This window comes from Hyaena hyaena, unplaced genomic scaffold (genome assembly GCF_003009895.1).
Source record: "Hyaena hyaena isolate Hyena2069 unplaced genomic scaffold, ASM300989v1 scaffold_236, whole genome shotgun sequence".
In the NCBI taxonomy this organism is placed as follows: domain Eukaryota; kingdom Metazoa; phylum Chordata; class Mammalia; order Carnivora; family Hyaenidae; genus Hyaena; species Hyaena hyaena.
This window is the reverse complement of record NW_024080868.1, coordinates 1,745,320-1,770,345: the sequence shown is the minus strand read 5'-3', so window position 1 is coordinate 1,770,345 and position 25,026 is coordinate 1,745,320. Positions and strand designations below refer to the sequence as shown.

At 36.1% G+C, this 25,026-nt stretch overlaps 1 protein-coding gene across 5 annotated transcripts in view; it reads left to right on the top strand.

Annotated features, from left to right (window-relative positions):
- PRKAA1 (protein kinase AMP-activated catalytic subunit alpha 1) overlaps positions 1 to 24,902 on the top strand; it is a 42,419-nt gene extending 17,517 nt beyond the window's left edge. For 3 of the 5 annotated variants that reach the window (XM_039244279.1, XM_039244276.1, XM_039244281.1), the window contains exons 2-10: positions 5,988 to 6,129; positions 7,721 to 7,814; positions 8,245 to 8,289; positions 11,935 to 12,079; positions 13,348 to 13,435; positions 15,253 to 15,477; positions 16,841 to 17,327; positions 17,439 to 17,565; positions 21,969 to 24,902. In XM_039244279.1, coding sequence (XP_039100210.1) covers positions 5,988 to 6,129; positions 7,721 to 7,814; positions 8,245 to 8,289; positions 11,935 to 12,079; positions 13,348 to 13,435; positions 15,253 to 15,477; positions 16,841 to 17,327; positions 17,439 to 17,565; positions 21,969 to 22,213 — 1,598 coding nt within the window. In that variant the 3' untranslated portion in view covers positions 22,214 to 24,902. Of the gene's footprint in view, positions 1 to 5,987; positions 6,130 to 7,720; positions 7,815 to 8,244; positions 8,290 to 11,934; positions 12,080 to 13,347; positions 13,436 to 15,252; positions 15,478 to 16,840; positions 17,328 to 17,438; positions 17,566 to 21,968 lie in introns of those variants that run through there. The other 2 variants (XM_039244278.1, XM_039244280.1) reach the window with 2 other exon arrangements.
- The last annotated feature ends 124 nt before the right edge of the window (positions 24,903 to 25,026 follow it).

The following is a 25,026-nucleotide window of genomic DNA, read 5'->3' as shown; positions in this document are numbered from 1 at the left end:
CCATGCCTTTGGGCAAGTTATTTCATGTTCCTGTGTCTCAGTTACGTGTTAAGTGTTGCTAGTAATATCAGTCTTAAGGGTTGATTAGAGTTAGGGAGTCAGTAGGTGTGGACACAAAGTGGGTGTGTCCTGTCTATTAACCTAAGTTGTATATGTTAATTATGTGTTACAAATCAATTGGATATATATTTAAAAAATAGTATTTGTTTAAAAAATGTGATTTAAGCTCAAATTACCGTGTGCTCTTCTATGACTGAGTAAGTGTTCCTGTAGTTTTTAGGTAGTAGGTGAAATCACTGCTAAGAACTTGGTGCTAAGTGTATATGTCTAGCAGTAATACGTTGAAAATTAACCAAAGTCAGGAAAGGGTTGAACTTTGGAAGCTAGAAATCTCAGGATTGGTGGTTGATGGAAGGGGGGAGGAATTGAAGGTTGGTGGAATTGAAGCTTATGAAGCTTATGAAGATGGGAGCTAGATGGATAGAAATCTTAGCTATTAATTATTTAGCACTTCTTATGTGCTTAAAGGGATGCTACTGAGTCTAAGTGGAAAAAGGGGACAAATCAAAGAGCTGAGATAATTGGTCATACGGGGATTTTAGAGCCTATTAGATAGGGAGAGAGGGGGCACGTCTGGGAGCCATGGAAAAGAAATAGCCCTAAATAGTAATAGCCACCATTTATTTATCAAGAATTTACTGTGCCGGGCACTATGGAAAGTGCTTTACAAACCCTATCATGCATTCCTTATAGTCACCCGTATGTGTGTGGTATTCTTATTATTACAGTCGACTGAATAGAAGGTTGAAGTAGTTTAATGTGCCCAGGTCAAACATTCAGTAAATGCCTTCATCCTAGAACAGAACCCAGGTCTGTGTGACTACAAAGTCTATGCTTTGTACACAGATTAATTTCTCATGTGAGAGGAGAATGGGGCATTCAACCCTATTCCTGAAAAACGTGAATCTAACACCCATCGTTTTTTTTTTTTTCTTCCATTTGGGATTTTTGAATTGTAAAGAATATAAAACAATAAGTAAAATATGAAAAAAAATCACTATAGAGTATTTTTATTTTAGTGCATTATCATTTTCATAGAAGTATTTTTGTTATAGCTAGAAAATGTGGATAGCATATGTTTTTGTTGCTCTTTTTATGATTATAAGAACATTTTCTGTAGTCTTCCTATGAGAAAGAGTCTATTCTGTTGGAATAACAATGTATTAAACTGTTCTCTAAAATAGGTCATTTAGTCATTCTTAAACACTGTAATAAAAATAATGTACATTTTAAAATCTACTTCTAAGTTAAATTCTGAGGAACTACAGATTAAAAAAAAAAATCTCACTCTTAATGCTGTTCTAGTATATCGATTCTTTTTCTTCCCCTAAAATGTTTCTGTTGGTTTGCCAGGCATGAAAAAGGAATTAGTGCACTAATTTTCCCTTAAAAAAACAAACTGATCATGTACCCTGCATATTTACTTAGGGGTGTGTGTGTGTGTGAGAGAGAGAGAGAGAGAGAGAGAGAGAGATAGAGATTGAATTTGATCTCCTTACAGTAGTTGATATGACACCTTTCTCCTCCGTTACTGTTCAGTTTTTGTTTGAATAGTATTTATACAGTCATACTTTTGTGATTTCTCTTGTTTCAAAAATCAAGAAGATATGCCTCTATTTCTTCTAAGTAATCTCTAATTTGAAACGCTCAAGTATTAGAACAAGTTGTACTTTGATTGTTTGGTTATTGATTTCGTTCTGTTTATTTACCTTTCTTATTTGGCGGAGGACTTCTCTTGTTCATAGGTGATATAATATTCTCTACTCCCTGTTACTCATGAGTTGCATTTTACTTGATTCCCTGTTCTTTGTCTATCACCATCCATCCTTTACATGCTAACTTTAGTTTCTTCTTAATTTTTGGTATGTTTACAATAAAATTTTCTGTCATATTTCTGCAACTTACTGCTTTCTAAATGACTTTAATTGTTCTGTTGTAAAATTCATCTTGCTCTGCTCTTCATAACTTTTGTATTTTTTTATTTAAAAGAGTTTACTATTTTTATTTTTTGTTAACATTTTTTTAAATCTTTATTTTTGAGAGAGAGAGAGCGAGAGAGACAGTATGAGTGGGAGAGGAACAGAGAGAGAGGAAGGCAAAGAATCTGAAGCAGACTCTAGACTCTGAGCTGTCAGCACAGGGCCTGACACGGGTCTCTAACCCACCAACTGTGAGATCATGACTTGAGCCGAAGTCAGACTCTTAACTGACTGAGCTGCCCAGGCGCCCCTTTATTTTTATTTTTTTAAATGGGCTTCATGCCCAGTGCAGAGCCCTGTGCAGGGCTTGAACTCACAACCCTGATATCAAGACCTGAGATGAGATCAAGAGTTGGACGTTAACTGACTGAGCCATCCAGGCACACCTTAAAAGATTTTATTTTTGAGTAATTTCTATACCAGTGTAGGTTCGAACTTGGCAACCCTGAGATCAAGAGTCAGATGCTATACTGACTGAGCCAGCCAGGTGCTCCATAACTTCTATATTATCACCTTGTGATAGTTAATTTTTTCTACAACATTCATGTATTCTTGGGTTCATGTTTTAGATGTTCTTGTTTTAATTAATGTCTGTTCTTTTTGCTTTATTCTTTTGTACTTTAAAATGTTTTAGTTTTTCTTACCTTACAGTTATTTGGGTCATCTTCAGAGGCCAGGAAGGTCCCAGGGCCCCAGGTCGCTTTTGGTCAGTTCTGTTTGCTGTGGCAGTGTTAACTGGCATGTAGCAGATGGTCAGTACATGAATGAATTTGAAAGAATACGTTGAGTCTTCTAGTGCAATTCCTTCTTTAATGTTAGAATGCACATCTGGAGTTCTGATAAGACCCATTGTTTCTGGGGTGCGTGGGTGGCTTAGTTGGTTGAGCATCCTACTCTTGATTTTGGCTGAGGTCGTGATCCCAGGGTCATAGGATCCCTGATATGGCATTGAGCCCTGCTTAAGATTCTCCCTTTCTCTCTCTCTCTCTCTACCTACCTTGTGCACACTCTCTTGAAAAAAAAAAAAGACTCAGTTGTTTCAAAGTTAATCTGGGTTGAGATTAAGTTGAGCAGGGTATCCTGTGAGAGGAGAGTGTTTGATTTGTGATGAATTGGGAGTTCAGTCCCAAATGGATTCGGCTTTAGCATTCCTTCTGATTCAGAGTCTGCCAGTAGTATCCAGTATTTCCCAGTATTTCCCAGCCCTGTTTGAGCTATGCAGTTAATGGGAGAAGGTTTCTACTAAGCTTGGAGATTGTGGGGGTAGTTCGGACAGATGAGATTACTGCTGCTTCAGGTATCAATTACTGCTGCTTCAGGTATCAATAAACTAGGTCTCAGAAAGAGGATACTTCCTAAATTGGGGTTTAACAGTCAAGTTGACTACACTTAGTCACATCTGATTGATATAGGAGATTGGAGAAAGCCTTATTTCTTTCCATTAGAATTAGAAATTAGAAAGTGCTTCTAATTTCCACAGTCTCATTTCAGCTGTGATTATAGGTTTTTCTTTATTACTGATTTCATGTATAATTAGTTTTTGATGGAAGTATGTCCAGTGTATTCCTACTCTATACCGTCTTTCAGGAAACTTCTATAATGTCTTAGCCATGGGTGGTTTTGAGATTAGTTGAGCTATACAAATGGTGGTAATAAGACAATTTAGAGATTCCATTTACATGGTAGTAGTTTAAAACTGGCATTTCGATTCTGTGATAATGCTTTGTGTTAGGGTTGACTATGTTGCAGTTATCTATTTCGTGATTTGTTGGGAAGATTTACATTCTACGGCTATTGTGCAGGTTAAAGAATCTGGACAAAGTAGAAGGTGAACTTAGGTGATAAATTGCATTTTTGAGAAGGATTGAGACTTAACTCTGATCTAAACAGTTTTCTTGGAGGCTTAACACTTTTTTCTCCAAATGTGAAATACCTGTATAACTTACCTTGGGTTTAATATTATTAATTAAAACATTTAAGGAAAATAGCAAATGCTTAAAACAATTCAAAGTAATTAGGAACTACCCCACCCCCTGCCCTTCTCAACTGCAGGGAGCGTGAGGGCAGAAGTGCCCATGACTCATTGTGTGGGTTGGCCTGGTAGGGGGGGAAATGTTGGATTGTTGAAAACCATTCGACCTGATGATCTGTAAGGTTCTCTTTAGTTCCAAGATTTTATGCTCTTTATTGTTAATTATCAAGAGCACCTATTAAATGAGGAGCAAGCAATGAGTCTTTTGTCTTTTAGAAAGCTAATTTAATTATCTTGTTGTCTCCCCCTCGTCCCCCACCTTAAAAACCTACAGTGGTTTGTAATCTTTAAGGGTTTTTAAAGGGTGGGCAGGCTCAGCTCCAACCCAAATCCCAGGTCAAGTGGGAAAACCTATTTAGATTGGAATAAGGAGAAAAATTCTTAAACACAGGAAGTTTAAATCTTTTTTTTTTTTAAGTTTATTTTGAGAGAGAACATATGCTCATGTGTGCGTGCATGAGCAGGGGAGAGGCAGAGAGAGAGAGAGGGAGAGATAGAATCCCAAGCAGGCTCCATGCTGTTAGTGCAGTACCTAAGCTGGGGCTCGATTCCACGACTTCGAGATCACGACCTGAGCTGAAATCAAGAGTCTGATGCTTAACTAACTGAGCCACCCAGGCACGCCTAAACACAAGAAGTTTAAATGATCAATAATTGAGTTTTCAACTTGGAAATGATAAAAAGTATTGTAGTAATCTGCCAAGGGCTGCCATAACAAAATACCTCAGACAGAATGGCTTTAACAACAGAAGTTTATTTTCTTATAGTCTGGAGGCGAAACACTGGAGATCAAGGTTTCAGCAGGGTTTGTGCCTTCGAGGTGTCTCTCCTTAGCTTGCAGATGGCTGCCTCCTCCCTGTGCCCTCCCAGGGTTTTCCGTGTGAACCCCTGCTGTGTCTCTGTATCCAGATTTACTCTTAGAAAGATAACACGAGTGGGGGGGGGGTGGGAATTCGGACCTACCTGATCTGTTTCTTTTAATAGTCACTTCTTTACAGGCCCTATTTCCACATACTGTCACATTTGGAGAGGGAGAGTTTCAACATATGAATTTTGGGGGAGACACAATTCAGCACATAACATACATAAATAACTAAGAAGGAATTTCTTATTTATTTACCTGTGCTTTTTAGCTGGTAATTTCCAAGATTACCGGAGAAAGCTCTCAGCTATTATTCTTACAAACTATTTCCTAATTTAGAAGAGAATATTTTTTTCCTAAAAAGCCCCGTGTCAGGCTCTGTGCTGACAGCTCCGAGCCTGAAGCTTGCTTTGAATTCTTTGTTTCCCTCTCTCTCTCTGCCCCTCCCCTGCTCGCTCGCTCTCTCTCTCTCAAAAATAAATAAAAAATTTAAAAAAATTGAAAAGAATTTTTTATTCTTAAAAATAGAAACTGCATGTTGATGAACTCTGAAATGTGAAAGGTTAAGAGGTTATGGATAGGAGTGTGTCTGTAGCATGAGGCATTTTTTGGGATGATGGAACTCTTCTGTGTATGATTCTAATGGTGGCTTTACCAGTTACTACATGTTAAACTTCATAGAACTGTTCACCGAAAGCAAAAAGTTCAGTTTTTCTTTAAAGTTCAAGTTGTATATATGACAGCTTAAGAATTAAAAAATAAGAATTTAAAAGTGCAAAAAAGTCTATAGCAAAAAGGAAGTCTCTTCTTGCTGTGGTAGCTTTCCAGTTTTTCTTTCTGGAAGAAACCACTGTTACCAGTTTTCTTATATATTCTCCCACTTAATCATTCTTAAACATGTAAACAACACTTAGGGGCAAATCAGGCAGAATTGAAAGGAACTTAAATTTGTTCAGTATTTTCTGAGAATACAAAGATGTCTGCTCTTAGAATACATCTAAATACGTTATTAATCAAGCCTGGCACTAATTGGTTAAAATTATTTCTCCTACAGTTGGCAAACATGAATTGACCGGGCATAAAGTTGCTGTGAAGATACTCAATCGACAGAAGATTCGAAGCCTTGATGTGGTAGGAAAGATCCGCAGAGAAATTCAGAACCTCAAGCTTTTCAGGCATCCTCATATAATTAAACTGTAAGATCTGATTGTGTTAAATATAGTCATATCATTTTAAAATAATTTTTGTTAACTTGCTTAATCAGACAAATGAGAAAGATGACTGACATTTCTTGAATCTTCCCTCAAGATTTAGAGGTTTTTGCCTGTTCATGTATTTATCTATATCTAACCCTGTTCCTGGTCACCTAAACCTGTGTTCATGTTTTGCCCTTGTGCTTACCAACTGTTACCTTCCTCATTCTTTCTTGTCTTCTGGACATGCCTTTCTGATAGATAACTTTCTGTGTCCCTGTTACTGTAGAACCAACAATGATTTGCTAGTAAAAACTCTTGACCTCCAAATTTCCACATGTCACTTAGCCAGTAGAAAGGGTGTTCCCCTGTACTGCTTATATCTGAGAAGACAATGGTAAAATTTCAAGACTCTAGTATTTCAGAAGGGCAGTGATATTATGGTGGTTTTACAGGGGCCAGTTGTAGGCTTCCATATAACTTATTTATTGCTCAGTTTTCTCATGCGGGCTGTCAGTGACGACTGCTTAGCTTTTGTATTGAATGAGCTGACTCAGTCACTCTCCTCTCTCCTCATTTGCTGAGGTGCTGTGGTTTTAAGTGCTGACCATAAGCTGATGATCTCTCCATATATACCCCCTGCTTTGATACCTCTTCCCCTGACTGCATATCCATCACGCACTGCCTCCTTCACATCCCTGTAGGGAGGCCCGAGCTGAACTGTTTCCCGCCCCCAAGCCTGCTCTTCTCACAGCTGTCACCCTCTCTGTGAATATCCAGTTCCTCAGGGCAGAGACTTAGGAACCATCCAGAACTTCCTGTCATCCATTCCATTTTTTCCTTCAGAATCTATCTAGAATCCGAGTGTTTCTCAATTGCTTCATTGCCGTCAACCTAGTTTGAGCCACTGTCCTCTCTGTCACGGATTCCTACAGTAGCCTCTTACCTCCACGTTTACCATCTAGTCAGTTCTTCATGTTGTTGCCGTGAATTCAAGTTTCCTTTCTAATAGAGCGGATCACATGACTACTTTGCTTAAAACTTTTAATAGCTTTGCATCTCCCTTAGAGTAGAAGCCAAAGCCTCATCGTGGCTTGTAAGGTTCTCTATCCTCTGGTCTCCAGATACCTCTTTTAGTCCACATCCTATTTCTTTGTGCCAGCTCACTCTGCTCTAGCCGTCTTACCATTCCTCAAACATGCCATGCAGGCTTGTACCTTGGGGCCTTTGCACTTGCTGGTTCACCTTCTTCCTAGATCGTGGCATGATTTGCTCCCTTGCATCAGGTTCCGCTCAAATATTACTCTCTCGGACAGTCCTTCCTTAAACGCCCTGTGTGAGAGATTCTCCTTAGAAGATTGTTTTGTTTCTCTTCATAGCATGTTCCACCACCTGAGATATTGCTTATTTATTTAGTGTCTGTTTCCTGGCTCCTGGAACATGAACTCCATGAAGGCAGAGAATTTGTTTTGTTCCCTGCAATTTTCCCGGATTCTAGCACAGTGCCTGCTATATTATAGGCGCTTAGTAAATATTTACTGAATGAATGAATATACATGTTTTAATATTGGTAGATAATGTTTTCTCTCACCAGGTACCAGGTCATCAGTACACCATCTGATATTTTCATGGTGATGGAATATGTCTCAGGAGGAGAGCTATTTGATTATATCTGTAAAAATGGAAGGGTAAGCAGTTCTGATTTAATCCTGTATATATTTTGTAACTCCCCTTATTCCTTACTAGCTTCAAGATGTGAGAGAGCAATTTTGTTAAGAGGTCTGCTTAACAATCAATTCCCTTAGTCATGTATTTGTCTAAAATCATAGACCAGTTAGAGTTAGAGGAGACTTTAAGGATTATTTCCCTAGCTTACTTACACGGATGTGGAAGCTGAGACTCACAATTTGTAGATTTACTCAAGGTCATGTGATTATTAGTGACAGAATTGGATTGAGACCCCAGAACTCATGATCCTCCAACTCATGCTTTTGGGGTTTACAGATAACATATATCTTGAAGTATGTATTTAATCCTTACAAAATATATTAAATGAAGATCTAGGCCTTGCTAGTCAACCTTAGCCACATTTAAATTGCATTCATTTTTTGGTTTCAGAAATCTGATGTACCTGGAGTAGTAAGAACAGGCTCCATGAAGGAGGTAGGAATTAGACTTAAAGAATTTAGACTTGGAAGGAACTTTCGAAGATATTTTGAACAGTATCTTAAGTTACAGACATACGAAGTAAACATTGCCCCTCTCGCCCATGTTTTTTCTCATACCGAGGTTACATGGTGTGCTAAAATCTCTTTCTAAAAGAGCCGTGTCTAGCAGTGAGAAGCCATTTTTTCCCCTCCCAATCTAAAGTTTTTTATATCATTCATTCATTTGTTCTATGTAGCATATCTGTTGACTTTCATCAAGATCCAGCTCATTAACCAAGTTAATTTTGATTTTATTATTTTTTAACATGGTTCATTTCGATTTTCAGGTATTCCACCTCTCTGTTCACTGTAACCCCTCGCCCCATGCTATGCTATGCTGGGAAAATGGAAACAGGCCCAAGTTGAATTAGTATCTTGTTTTCTTATCTTTTCCATTTGTCTTTTCTTGGTCATTTTGCTTTTACATTATGGGAATTTTCTTCAATTTATACCTGTTGTATATTAAAATTTCAGCTTTTGGGGCGCCTGGGTGGTTCAGTCAGTTAAGGTCATGATCTCATGGCTGGTGAGTTCAAGCCCTGCGTTGGACTCTGTGCTGACAGCTCAGAGCCTGGAGCCTGCTTCTGAGTCTGTCTGTTTCTGCCCTTCCCCCACTTACGCTGTGTCTCTCCCTCTCTCTCAAAAATAAATAAACATCAAAAAAGTTTTAAATTTCAGCTGTCATATTTTCAATTTCAAAAATCTTGCTTTCTGAAATTTTCTTTTTTCTTTCTTTTTTTTAAAGTTTGTTTATTTTGAGAGAGCAAGAGTGCAGGTGTGCACATGGGGCAGGGGCAGAGAAAGGGTAAGAGAGGGAATCCTAAGCATGTTCCATGCCCAGCATGGGAGCCTGATGCGTGAGATCTTGACCTAAGCTGAAATCAAGAGTTGGACACTTAACTGACTGAGCCACCTAGGCACCTCTGAAATTTTCTTTTTTCTTTTTCTTTTTCTTTTTTTTAATTAATTTTCTTAAAAATTTTATTTATTTTTGAGACAGAGAAAGAGCTTGAGGCAGGGAGGGGCAGAGAGAGAGGGGGTGCACAGAATCCAAAGCAGGCCTCCAGGCTCTGAGCTGTCAGCACAGAGCCTGATGTAGGGCCCGAACCCACGAACTGCGAGATCATGACCTGAGCTGAGAGTCGGACGTTCTAACTGACTGAGCCACCCAGGCGCCCGCAAGAAATTTTCTTTTTTAAATAGCCAGTTCTGCTCCACAAATGTGATAATCTTATCTGACTGAGGATAACAGTTTTTTTTTTAAGTTTTTAATTTTCCAATACAGTTAACATGCAGTGTTATATTCAATTCAGGTATACAGTGTAGTGATTCAGCAATTCTGTACATTAATCAGTGCTCATCATAAGTGTACTCTTAATCCCCATCACCGTTTCACCCATTCCTCCCTCCTCTGGTAACCATCAGTTTGTTCTCTGTAGTTAAGAGTCAACAGTTTTTATTTATTTATTTATTTACATTTTCATCTGTTCCCTATATGGTTACTGTTCCTTCTGTGCTCCCTGGTCCTTCCCTCCCCCACTCCCTCCACCCCCATTCATTTTATTGGTCTTTGTCTTTTGTAAAGACCCTTCCTCAGATATCTGGTGATTCTTGCTTATTTGAGTGAGGTGCTAAGGGCCAAGCTCATGTAGGTGGAACTTAATGATTGGTGGGCCTTCCCATTGGTTGAATAGGTAGGGATCTGTCCATTTTGTTAGGGTACACCAAATACCAGTAATTTCAAATATTTTTCCTTAGATCAGAGGGTTGCCCTGGAAGAAATCTTCCAATTTCCTTGAAGTATTAGCTTAGCTGTCAGTTTTCTGAGGGCTGAATGGGGAAGAGGCCTGCACGTCTGGGTAGTTAGTATGTTGACTTTCACTTAATCCCTGTGTTTTCCTTCGGGTGCCTCATCCCTGCCTTGGTGTCCTTGAGAACAGAGCTGGTTCAGCCTTACTCAAGAGTAAATCATGGGTCTTCCTCCCCAGTAGGGGGCAGTTTAAAACTTACTTCAACCAATTATCCTGCTTTTGGTCCTCCTCTCGTTTCTCCCTTCACATATTTCTAAGGATTCTAATTTCCAAGCTTTTCCAGAGTTCTGTGTGCAGGCTAGTTTATTACTGATTTCCACCCTGCAGGCTTAAGGTTTCTGCTCTCTCTGTTTGGCAAAGTCTTTATTGCTGTTCATCCACTCTACAGCTTGGTGACTCCTTCTGATTGCTGTTGTCACTTTTCTTGCACTTTTTGTCTTTATACGCTGATGTCCTTTTAGTGATGTTTCAAGGTGTGGAGACAAAGTCTGCCATGTTTAACTGGAAATAACTCTTTAACTTTTCTAACCTTCCTTCGTAGACTTCCCCTTTTTCATCTTTTGTACTGTATTTATTGTTAATATAATATAATTTTCATTTTTGTAGTCTGTTTAGTTTACCAATTTATTTTGTTTAATCAGTTAAGTTTTCTTTCACATTTAGAACACATTCTTTTTTTTCATTTAGTTTATTTAATATAAAGTATTAAAAAATGAATCTACATTTCTTCTAGAAATAAATGTGTTCGTTTGCTAACAGGTTATTTTCTCTAGAGGAAGGGTATCTCATTGTACTTCATTAGTTTTAATTTTGTTTTCAAAATAAATTACTAGTTCATCTTTTCTCTCAGATTGTCCATGCCATTTAAAGTGTAGAAATCTGGTTTTAGAATGCTAATTTGTGACTTCTGTTAGAAAATTGCATATTATAGACAATTAATGGGCTGTTTATTAAATATGACTTCATGGGTACAGGCTTATTCAAATAATGGTTATCACTTTTGGGAAAAATCATAAAACAAGACAATATGAATAAATGGAATGAGAAGTGTTTAAAGAATATTTTTTAAAATGTTAATTCCTGCATAAGATAATTTTTTCAGAAAAAAGGCACATGCTTTTACATTTTACAAAACAAACGAATTAAAGTTTTTCTTTTGTTAAAACTAAAAGGCCTTTATTTCAGGACATATAACTTGATTGCTTTCTAATTTAGTAACAGTCTTGAATGTTACCTCCTCATATAGTCTAAAATAGTATCACCCACCCCAACGTAATTCCGTGCCATTATTCTGCTTTATTTTTCTCCAAAACACTCCTTGATGGTCTATTTATTTCTTTATTGTCTATTTTTGTCAGTTAGATTAGAGCCTTTGTTTTATTCATTGCTGTATCTTGTGTGTCTAAAATAGTGCATAGTACACTAAAGATGTTCAATAAATATTTGTTAAAGAATTAAGGATTAAATGTTTCCAATTTATAGGAGAAAATGTGTAGCTTCAAGGAGAAGTTGACACTATTTGAAATAGCTCATGAAATACAGGGGAAACAATCTATTGCAAGGTAGTCATAAGAGTGGAAACAGCAAGTTGAGTTACTGGCTTGGGTTCCAGGGTACTCTGAGCATTTCAGCTTTGTGCTGATTGTATCCATGTCCCCATTTCAAAAGTGTCTCAGGATGAGGTTCATATGGAAGGTTTCATGCATTTTGACAGTTTTATAGGTTGGAGAATTATAGGTAGAAAAATTTTTGAAAAGCACAGCTTTAAAATGCCTCTCTACTTTTCTTAGCTGGATGAAAAAGAAAGTCGGCGTCTGTTTCAGCAGATCCTTTCTGGTGTGGATTACTGTCACAGGCATATGGTGGTCCATAGAGATTTGAAACCTGAAAATGTCCTGCTTGATGCACACATGAATGCAAAGATAGCTGATTTTGGTAAGGAAATTTTTATAGTTTCACATATTCATTATGTTTATGGACATCAATAGCATTCTCCAGATAACTTTTACTTCTGTGCAGTGGACTGAGTACCCCAAAATAGTGTGTCCTCACCATTTTGCCTGTGAGCATACAGAAAGGAGAAGAGATGACAAATTCTCTTCTTAACTTTATGTCTTTAAAATTTAGTTTTAGGGGCGCCTGGGTGGCTCATTTGGTTGAGCGTCCGACTTCAGCTCAGGTTATGATCTCACAGTTCGTGGGTTTGAGCCCCGCATTGGGCTCTGTGCTGACAGCTAGCTCAGAGTCTGGAGCCTGTCTTCAGATTCTGTGTCTCCCTTTCTCTGACTCTCCCCTGCTCATGCTGTCTCTCTCCCTCTCAAAAATAAATAAAACATTAAAAAAATTTAGTTTAGGACAGTAGGTAAATTGGCAGCATTAGAGACATTTGAATACAGACTATTATTTATGAAGAAGTTAGCAACCTTATTTCCAATGTTTTTTTTTTCTTAAAGTTTATTTATTTTGAGAGAGTGAGAGAGAGAGAGAGCATAAGCGGAGGAGGAGGGCAGAGAGAGAGAGAGAGAATGAATTACAAGCAGGCTATGAGATGCCCGTGCAGAGCCCGACATGGGGCTTGAACTCACACCCGTGAGATCATGACCTGAGCCCAAATCCAGAGTCAGACACTTAACTGATTTAGCCACCCAGGTGCTCCTCCAGTACATTCTTTTGATCAAGTATGGAGCCAGAGGAAAGAGACTGGAAGGGAGTTATTCAAACTCTGAAAGCCAGAAGGTAAACTGTATGAACAAAATCATTTGTTCACTCATTTATTTACTTTTAAGAAGTTTATTTATTTGGAGCGAGAGAGTGTATGCATGTGAATTGGGGAGAGGCACAGAGAGAGCGAGAATCTTAAGCAGCCTCCACGCTCAGCTTGGAGCCCAGTGTGCTCGATCGCATCTGAGTGCTCAGATCATGACCTGAGCTGAAATCCAGAGTCAGATGCTTAATTGACTGAGCCACTCAGCTGCCCCCCAATAATGCACTAACTTTAAATGCTGAAATAGATTACAAATTTTAGGGCATAATGGCAAGATGTTTGGGAACAGTAAAGACTAGGAATTTGTTTAAGCAAAGAATATAATGATGATTTATCACTTTAATGCAAACCCAGTTTTATTGTTTAATGGAGTTTTATTTTTATTTCCTTGGGAAATCTTGAATGGTTGATTTTTGTGTGTGTGTGTGTGCATTTTCAGGTCTTTCAAACATGATGTCAGATGGTGAATTTTTAAGAACAAGTTGTGGCTCACCGAATTACGCTGCACCAGAAGTAATTTCAGGAAGGTAGTATTTGACACCCTCTCATCCCAATACATTTGTAATGGTCTTTTTCTCCTAGATTTTGTCTGTCGGTAGTGTCTTATTAAATTCTAGTGAAAGGAAAGACATATAGGGCTTATTCTTTTCTTATCCAGAAAGTGTTATATTTTAAGGATAAAACAGAAGGAAGAATTTATAGAATTCATAACTCCATTTATAGAAGAGAATATTAGTTTGCAAGTCAGTATTGTATTAATGTAGTTTGATGAGAATACTTTTCACTTTTTTTTCCTGGTAGAAGAAATGGAAGGTTTAAAACTAGCAAATTTTAAAGGTAGGTCAGACATTAAAAACTTGCATAATACAGGAATACCTACATATAGAAATGGTTTACTTAGATGAAGAGTTAAAAGTGTAATGTCTACCTTTAATTTTTCAGATAGAAGGCATTTTGTAATCATCAGACTTCATTTTCTAGAGACTATAGTATTATAAGAATTCTAACCTCTCAATTTACTGACCCCTGGCATTGAGAACATGAAGATCTTTGTACAGTGCATCTTTTTGAATATAGGAAAATTTAATTTTCAAAGGGTAATTGTTTTTCACTATACTACTGAAATTGAAAACAGATGGTTAAGTTTGTTACTAGTTTTTATATTTATCTTTTATTATTTAAAAAACTTTTCTTAATGTTATTTTTTATTTACTTCTGAGAGAGAGAGAGACAGTGTGAGCATGGGAGAGTCAGAGAGAGAGAGGGAGACACAGAATCTGAAGCAGGCTCCAGGCTCTAAGCTAGCTATCAGCACAGAGCCCAGTGTGAGGCTTGAACCCATGAACTGTGAGATCATGACCTGAGCCAAAGTCGGATGCTTAACCAACTGAGCCACCCAGGCGCCCCTATACTTAACTTTTAATCACTTTTCACTCACACCATGTTTATTTGAATGTTTCACATTCTAATTCAGAATGCAGAAATAGTAGAGTATTTTCTCTGTTTTCATAATCTTGTTTGGCCTGCTCAGAGAAATTATATTTGGGTAACGTCATGGCTATGATTAAGGCAGAAGTATCTAATTTTAGATTTATCAAGCTTCATCATTATTTTTTAGATCAGCTTAATGTTAAAAAATGTTTTTAAATTATTTCATTTGTACCATCTAAATTCTTTTGGAAAAAAATTATGGGGGTAATGTTAATTAAATAAACAAAAAGAAATATATTGTAAATATGTGTATATGGATTTGCCATTTCTGAGGTCTGATTTTCCAGTTTGGAAAGGTCTTTCTGTGAGACCTGGATGAGTGGGAACTTCAATTAAAAGCATTATTTATGGATTAGTTTAACAGTTTATTTGATCAATTTACAGACATCCTTTCCCCAAATCCAGACTTTGAGCTAATAGTCTGCGGTAGCTAAATCAGTTGGCTACAGTGTATTGCAAATACAGTTTAGAATCTTCTGTGAACCAGTCAGTTTGGTTTTCTTTCACAGCCTTAGGCCCCTTTTACCTTGGTAGGAAGTCTTGGATTATTGGGGGAGAATGGGATTAGAGTTTATCACTAAAGAACATTCTTAATTGGAATCATGAGGACCCTGGTAAGGGAGTAAGAACAGAATTTTAGCTATAGTCTAACCTAAAAAAATTCTTGACTTTTGTTTTCAAAGATAATGCTGATAGAATTATATAGAATCTTTATGTATAGTGTATAGCAATGACTATAGAAACCATACTCTAATAATTCTTTATAAAGTATCCATATTTAAAATTTTTGATTAATTGACTGACTCTCAAGTTACTAATGACTGTTTAATCCAATTGGTATTTCCTGTTACAGATTGTATGCAGGTCCAGAGGTAGATATATGGAGCAGTGGGGTTATTCTCTATGCTTTATTATGTGGAACCCTTCCGTTTGATGATGATCATGTGCCAACTCTTTTTAAGAAGATATGTGATGGGATCTTTTATACCCCTCAGTATTTAAATCCATCTGTGATTAGCCTTTTGAAACATATGCTACAGGTGGATCCCATGAAGAGGGCCACAATCAAAGATATCAGGTAATAATGCAACTTGGAGATTATCAGATCTAATAGCTTCAATGATATAAGTGAAAGAAAAACTTGCAGGACAGTATGTATAATGTAATGTCATTTTTATGTTAGAAATACAGTATATAGGCACATTTATTTTGGTATTTAAAAATGCACAGTAAACTGGCTACCTTAGGGAAGGAAGATTAGTAGGAGGAAGGGCTTTTACTTTTCACTTATGTGTCTGTCTTTTGAAATTGTAACAATGAATATTACTTTTCAAACTTAAAAAAACTAGCTAGTGTAAAATAAAAAGGACCCTGATGGGCTGTTAAATTTTGTAGGGGCTCTTTAAGATTTTCTGTAGTATGCTTCATATATGACTTTTAGGCATTCTCATTAGGATTAATGCTTTTTATTAGTAGTAAAATTGTTTGTTGCTTTTTGAGTTCGGATCTCATGAATTACTCCTTTTTTTTCCTTTTGTTCATCTGAAGTAATGAGGACTTTGAATTTAATCAATGGCATGCTTTAGTATTTTGGGTAATATACATTGAATCACATGTGAAATTATGGATTTGTAAATTTCATATGGAAGGGCATGCTTTTACCACCAGTGGAAAAGGACAAATCATTCTTTAAAATTTAAAATATCTAAGTGAAAGGTGCTTTTACTTGTGTTTTATGTGTTTTTTCTCCCCAATTTAAATGCAGTATGTGACAGTTGAAATACGTAGAAAACACACACACACAGAAATAGGGAAAATGACCTTTAATTCCATCACCGAGAAGATAATCATTGTTCTTTTGGGTGTTTTCCTTTCATGATGTTTTTAGTTTTAGCAGTTTTTGACATAGTTTACGTCAAACATATCCTTTTATATTTGAAGTTATCGTCTTCATAGAGTTGGTTTATAAGGTGAGATAATGTATCTGAAGTATTTAGCCTAAAATCTACCACAGAATAAGCAGTCAGTGCATGACAGTTGTCTGTTTTTGTTGTATTTTTCACCTAACATTATATTAAGAATATAATAATGAAGCCACAGAATATATTCTTCTTTGAACTAGAAATAAGCTGATGTTGGTCATTGTTTGTCATTGTCATTTGTGCCAAAATTTTAAGTAAAAGCGTAGACATTACTTTTCCAGTTAGTGCAGCGCTGCTTTCTCCCTCTTAAAATCCGAGGGAGGTTGGAACATTTCCCCCTATATATACAATGAAATGTGAGCCAGAAGAGGAAAGGCTCAGTTTAAAAAAATGAAAATGCTCTATGTATATAAATAAATTCATATAAAAAATGAATTCATATCCTAAATTCCCCAAGCTGTTACTTACAGTCTCCCCTATATTCAAAATCCTTTTCCTGACCTTGTCATTGTCTCTTAGGGAGCATGAATGGTTTAAACAAGATCTTCCAAAATATCTCTTCCCTGAGGATCCATCATATAGTTCAACCATGATTGATGATGAAGCCTTAAAAGAAGTATGTGAAAAATTTGAATGCTCAGAAGAAGAGGTTCTCAGCTGCCTTTATAATAGAAATCACCAGGACCCGTTGGCAGTTGCCTATCACCTCATAATAGATAACAGGAGGATCATGAATGAGGCCAAAGATTTTTACTTGGCAACAAGCCCACCTGATTCTTTTCTCGATGATCACCATTTGACTCGGCCCCATCCTGAAAGAGTACCATTCTTGGTTGCTGAAACACCAAGGGCACGCCACACCCTTGATGAATTAAACCCACAGAAATCAAAACACCAAGGTGTAAGGAAGGCAAAATGGCATTTGGGAATCAGAAGTCAAAGTCGACCAAATGATATCATGGCAGAAGTTTGTAGAGCAATTAAACAACTGGATTACGAATGGAAGGTAAGAAAGAAAGGTATTCTGATTTTAGGCACATTTGGCAAGCCTGTAGTCTATGAAATGTTTTATAGAAGAACTGCTTTTGACTTTGTTTTTGTCCATACCACACACTAGGTTGTAAACCCATATTATTTGCGTGTTCGAAGGAAGAATCCTGTAACAAGTACATACTCCAAAATGAGTCTACAGTTATACCAAGTGGATAGTAGAACGTATTTACTGGATTTCCGTAGTATTGATGGTATGTACATCCCACAAAACAACTTAGTTGATAAACTAGACCTTGTTACCTAATTTGGCTTTTTAGTCTTTGATTCTTTCAAAGCTTCTTGTGTTCCTAGTAATTCAATAGCAAAAGAATATAAAATGTGAGATTTTGTGCCTCTGTGATGTCAGCATTTATGAATCTTATGTTTGTTGTCATCTTATAGTGTATTGTCCTTTTAAGATTACCTTAAAGCCAGATGCAGTCTGATCCTAAAATGATAGTTTCTGCCACATTTCTGTTTTTTGGTGGGGTTCATTTTGGTAAGATAAAATATTTTATTTAGAAATAAATGGACTTTTTATTAAATATTTTTTATATCTGATATTTAATATATTTTTAACTTTTCGTTTAAGAATTAGAGTACAGTTATTACCTTTCAGAGTTGATTGATAACGCAATGCGAATAGATTTGATTAGTAGCTCATAGGACAAGAAATTGTCAAGTAAGGTTTCTTACAGGGGACTGAGAGAGAAATGTTTCGGACAGGTAAGGGACTTAACGGTATTTTTCTCCTCTCATCCAGCCTTTTGCTTCCAGCCTGTTGCTAGAGACATACCAGAGATGTGCATCCTTTATTAGTTTTGTGAGAGTTACATGATTCCAATTTTATCTACCTCTCAATAAAGTGTTCTTAAATAATAGATCACTTTTATATGAATGCACAATATAGGGTTTCCTGGGACTAAAGATAATGTTATAGGCAATGATTATAATTAGTTAGAAGTGACATTGTTAACCTGAGTTTCAGATTGCTGTGCATGTCTGTTTACCTACAGTCTTAAACAATCAGAGACAACCTGATGATCAAATTGAAATATTCAGACTTTTAAAGTTAGGTATTTTAATTGGTCATCAAAATAATGATTTACTTCAGTATAAAATCTTAAAAGTACCTCTTTGAATATTTTTTAAAGAAACATTAAATTATGATAAGTAGTAGTTTACTGTTTTAATAGCTTGAAAATGAAGACCTATACTTAGAAAATATATCTCTGATTAACGACCATTAGGTATAGTTTGCCGGAATATCTTAACTATTTAGATTGATAAAGTTGAGGTAAATTATTAATTGCAGAAAGCAGACATTTTTGTTATTGTTGTTTATTTATTTATTTTTAAAAAATTTAAATCCAAGTTAGTTAACATAGAGCGTAATAATAATTTCAGGAATAGGATTTAGTGATTTATCATTTACATATGACACCCAGTGCTCATCCCAAGTGTCTTCCTTAATGCCACTCACGCCTTTGTAGCCCTTTCCCCACCTAATACCCCACCACCAACCCTCTGTTCTCTGTATTTAAGAGTCTCTTATGGTTTGTCTCTTTTTCTGTTTTTATATTATTTTTGCTTCCCTTCCTTTATGTTCATCTGTTTTGTCTTAAATTCCACGTATGAGTGAAATAATATATGTCTTTCTCTGACTTATTTTGCTTAGCATAATACATTCTAGTTCCATCCACATTATTGCAAATGGCAAGATTTCATCCTTTTTGATTGCTGAGTAATATTCCATTGTATATACATCTGCTTTATCCATTCATCAGTCACTGGACCTTTGGGCTTTTTCAAAACTTTGGCTGTAGCCAGTAGTGCTGCTCTAAACATTGGGGTGCATGTGCCCCTTCGAATCAGCACTCCTGTATCCCTTGGATAAATACCTAGTAGTGCAGTTGCTGGGTCATAGGGTAGTTCTATTTTTGATTTTTTAAGGAACTTCCGTACTCTTTTCCAAAGTGGCTGCACCAATTTGCTTTTCCACCAGCAGTGCAAAAGGGTGCCCTTTTCTCTGCATCCTTGTCAACATCTATTGTTGCCTGAGTTGTTAATTTTAGCCATTCTGACAGGTGTGAGGTGGTATCACATTATAGTTTTTGATTTGTATATCCCTGACGATGAGTGAGGGTGAGCATATTTTCATGTGTCTGTTAACCATCTGGATGTCTTCTTTGGAGAAGTGTCTATTCATGTCTTTTGCCCATTCCTTCACTGGGTTATTTTTTGGGTGTTGAGTTTGATAAGTTTTTTTATCTTATTTTTGGATACTAACACTTTATCTGATATGTCATTTGCAAATATTTTCTCCCATTCTGTCAGTTGCCTTTTAATTTTGCTGATTGTTTCTTTTGTTGTACAGAAGCTTTTTATCTTGATGAGGTTCCCAATAGTTCTCCTTTGGCCTCGGGAGACAGGTCAAATAAGAAGTTGCTGTTGCTGAGGTCAAAGAGGTTGTTGCCTGTTTTCTCCTCTAGGATTTTGATAGCTTCCTGTCTTTTGTTTCGGTCTTTCATCCATTTTGAGTTTATTTTTGTGTATGGTGTAAGAAAGTGGTTTGGGTTCATTTCTCCTGAATATTGCTGTCCAGTTTTCCCAATGCCATTTGCTGAAGAGACTGTCTTTTTTCCGTTGGATATTCTTTCCTGCTTTGTCAAAGATTAGTTGGCAATACGTTTGTGGGTCCATTTCTGGACTCTCTATTCTATTCCATTGATCTTGTGCCAATACCATACTGTCTTGATGATTACAGCTTTGTAATACAGCTTGGAGTCCAGAATTGTGATGCCTCCAGATTTGGTTTCCTTTTTCAGGAAGAAAAAGATTTTTTTTTTTAGGATTTTTTAGGATTGTTTGTTCTAGCTTAGTAAACAATTGTGGTATTATTTTGATAGAGATTGCTTTATTTTTATTTTTAAATGGGAAAAATATCTTTATGCCAATGTATGTATGAGTAGACTATAATGGACTTTTAGTAAATGGTATGATACTGTAACATGGTTTGAAGTTTATATTAATTCAGATTTCCCATATGCATGCAGTCTTGAAACTAATTTAACGCTATTAAAAAGCCTGACAGAACACACCTGATTCCTAATTTAAGTAAATACTTTATCGCAGCATTTTAAGAGCATAGCTGTATATATAAATGTTCTCTCACAAACAGAGCCTTTAATTAAGTACAAGTTTTTTTTTTTTTTTTTTTAAATATTTTTATTTATTTCTAGGAGAGAGAGAGAGACAGCGTGAGCAGGGGAGGGTCAGAGAGAGAGGGAGTCACAGACTGAAACAGGCTCCAGGCTCTGAGCTGGCAGTCAGCACAGAGCCCGACGTGGGGCTCGAACCCACGCACCGTGAGATCATGACCTAAGCGAAAGTCGGACGCTTAACCGACTAAGTCACCTGGGCGCCCCAAATTAAGTACAAGTTTTTAGCAGTTCTTCATTGGCCAAATCAGTTAAGATCTGTTACCACTTTTGTTTATCTAAGATCCTATGGAATTATTATATTTACCTATGAATTTTTTGTCTTCTTTATAAACAAAAGAATAGTACCTACTTAGTGTCAGAAAGACACAGGTTTGAGCTGTGATGTACTGGCCAGAGCTGTTTGTCTGTTTATCTCTCTGTCCAGATGATGTTTATATGCGAACACATACTAATGCAGTTTGAGATATGGAATGGGTTTTATATTTCTCATTGTATTTGGATCAAATTTATAACCTTAGGTTTATTAGCCCCTGGGTTTGCCAGTTGAATGAACATTGACGGTTTTTGTACTGTGTTTTCAACTTTAGTTTTTTCTTAATTTGTTTATTGGAATCATTTCATGAGATCTTAAATATGAAGAGAAAGTAGGAGAGTGAAAAGCAGTGAAATGACAGGAGAAGGAGGTTCTAGAATTACCTCCCTGTTCTCTCTGTTTTGGGAGTTATGTTTTCTTATCAATAGAATGAAGCATTGGATGAGGTGCTTTCCAAGATTTCCAACTTTTAAGTGCATTTATTCCTTGATTTTAATATAGAGAGAGGAATTTATTTCGCTAGGGAAGGATGTTTACTGAGCCCCATGTTATTAGTTTATTGGGCTATTAATTTTGGAGTGTAAGTCTGATGAGTAGCTATGTACTGATAAGTAGCTATGTACTGTATCCAATGTTGATTAGCCATCAGGAGAATACATGTTGTATGTAAAAAAGACAAATGGTTTAACACAGATTCATCACCTCTATTTTAGAAAGTTTTCAAAATAAACATGCTCTTGATAGCTGGTCAGTGCTCTCATTCAAAGAAGCAAATTAAATACTGTTCAACTTTTGATGGGGGGAGGGGGCATGCCTGGGTGGATCAGTCGGTTAAGCGTCCAACTCCTGCTTTCTGCTCAGGTCATGATCTCACGGTTTGTGAGACTGAGCCCTATGTTGGGCTCTGCACTGGCAGCATGGGGCCTACTTGGGATTCTCTCTCCCTCTCTCTCTGCCCCTTCTCCCTTCCCTCGCTCATACCCTCGCCCTTCTTCTCTCAAAATAAATAAACAAAACTTAAAAACATAAAAATTATGAGGTGTCATAGCTTATAATAAATTGAAATTTTTTTTACCAGATGAAATTACTGAAGCCAAATCAGGGACTGCTACTCCACAGAGATCAGGATCAGTTAGCAACTATCGCTCTTGCCAAAGGAATGAATCAGACGCTGACGCTCAAGGAAAATCCTCAGAAGCTTCACTTACCTCATCCGTGACCTCACTTGACTCTTCTCCTGTTGAATTAACTCCAAGACCCGGAAGTCACACAATAGAATTTTTTGAAATGTGTGCAAATCTAATTAAAATTCTTGCACAGTAAACCTAAAACTTTGCTTATTTCTTTGATAGCAATAAGCATGCATAAAAAATCATAGCCAAATGCTTCCATTTATAATCAAGTTATACATAATTATAACTGAGGATTGGCCTTTTGGAATGCAGTTTGCACAGGAATTGGAACATGATTAATAGTTAAAAATCTAATGTGCAAAAATGAATTAAGATAATTTTGTTCATTGTTCAGTAGGCATATAGCATAATGTAATTTTCACAGTGAATTTATAGGTCTCTCAGGCTCACTTGATTTTTGGCTATTTTATATTTAGTGTATACAGGGCTTTGTAGAATATTAATTTACCATAAAGGCCTTCATATATTATTATAAGTTCATGTGTTCTATAACTGCTTCAGAAATTTATTCAATAAATATTTGTCTAGAACCCCCAGAGACCTTTATAGGTTATTTGTTTTGGGGGGGCTCCTGAACTTCTGAAACAGCAAGTATCTTCCAGGAATGACAGGCTGGATGGCTCTTTCATATTTCTTCCCTTAATATTTTTTAGTATATGGTAAGCACATCGAGGATTAAATTAGACATAATTAAAATTTTTTCTTTAGCTTGGTAAGTCCAAAACACACAGAACTTATATATTCAGATACTCTAGGCACGAAGTTAAGTTTTACAATTTGTCTCACTATATTCTGTACATAAATTTCTTTGTCAGAAGAGCTGAGTTGCATATATTATAAATAAATCATGTTTTTGTCAATCTCACAAATTCTGCTGCTCATGTCCGTCAGTATTGAATGTATACAAAAATTTCTAGTCATTCAATTATGTATCTTTCAGATTGATTTAGCACACAAAATTATTTCTTACCATTTAAACGCTCAGATAAGATTTTTTCTCCCAAATTTTATCATGAACATTTTTAAGAACAGAAAAATGGAAAGGCTCTAAGGTGGTCACATGTGTATCTACCACTTAGCTTCAACACTGGTTAACCTTCTGTCATATTTGCTTTATATCTATGTGTATACAGATATAGTTGTACATGTGTGTGTGTGTGTGTGTGTGTGTGTATGTATATATATATATATATGTGGTTTTTTTCTCCTTGAAATGTTTCGATGTTGCTGACATACTTATCACCCTCAACACTTTAAGCATCTCATAAAAATAATAACATTTTCCTAAAAAACCGTAATACTATTATAAGATTAGTAATTCTCTAATGTCATCTAATCACACATATTTAGGTTTCCCTGGTTGTTTTCCAAATTTTTTTTATAGCTGGTTATTTCAAATCAGGATTCAGTGAAAATTTAAACATTGCCACAGAGGACATTATTATTTCAATAAATATGGAATAAATCAGTTCATCTAAATGGTCACATTTGTTTTGGATTTTAATCAATTTTTAAAAAGTAGCATTATGGGAACTGCCTAAAGATGCATCATTAATTTTTGTCAGATCTCTATATTTTCTTTTCCTTGCTTCTTCCTTCTTCCTAGTAGCATTCCATAATAGTTGTAAATGAAGATTTAAAGTCACCTCAGTTAAAATTGGTGTCCTGTGTATGCTAATAAAAAATAAAAAGTACTATATCACCCATAATTGCCTTATACTATTTTAACTTCAAGGTATTGATTTTTTTGGTATCAATCATTTTTCCATTGCAGAAGAGTGGTCTTATTTCTCATTTAATACCTTTGTATTATAGGACTGTTTGTGGCAAATCCAGTAACCACCTATGTAACTGGACAGTTATGTACTCAAGTGTCTTGATAACTTGCACAGTTAACTGTAGTTGTAGATTTGGTTCCAGCACCCCTACAAACATGCACTGAATTCAAAAGAAAAGTCTTGCTTCTTTCTGTCTGGGATTTATCTATTCAACTTAGAATCTGAAAGCTGTATAAAATAATAGGAGTGCAACTTACTAAGTTAAAAACTGTATAACTTGTATGTGGCCCTGTGTTTTGGGGATATTGATTTAATGTAGGGTCTCTAAATGCAGCATTATGTTCCTGATGTTAAGAACAGAAGACTGTATTTTTAAAGTTGCAGATTTGTACATAGAACTAAGACATCGTCAGAATGTCTCTATAAGCTGTTGTGGGGAAGGGGGGATTCGAAAGGAGGAACCAATTAAATAGGACCTTCTAAAAATTGTTAATTTTGTAAACTTTGCTTCTTGTTAAGTTATTGTGAGTCTTTTTAGTTGCTGAGTTTTATTTTGAAGATATTTAAATATTGCACTTGTACAAATAGTATGATAAACGCACAGATTATTGCAGCAAATTCTTTTTTAAGCTGGGATATTTGAAATGACAACTTTTGGTTGACTATGTCAAGGTTGTGTCAGAATTTTCAAAAATTTATTGTGGTTTGCAAATTCTTACTAACTGAAGATATAAGGGCGTCAATGCAAATGATTTTTAATCTTTTTTTATTATCTTTTCAGCAATTTATATTTTTTGTGATTTATGCAACCATATTTTTACTTTGTCTTGACAACTGAAAGATGTATAAGGTTTTTGCCAGAAATGTACTGTATACATAGTTTTAAATATAACAGATTTTACTGATATGTAAAAATTTTGCCATTAAAATAAATGATTTCTCACTGAGAGGAAATTTTCTACCAGGTTGGGGGATATGGGAGCTTAATATATCTAATTTAAAATAATTTCACTGAAATAAATTCCATTGCTTTTATTTTGATTACATTTTCTCTTGAGATGCTTTTGTAGTTTTTCAGAGTTTTAAATGATTTTATACAAAAAGTCCTGTGCTGTTACCCTCCCGCCCCACCCCTTCAGTCTCTGCTTTTTGACCTTGTAGTTTT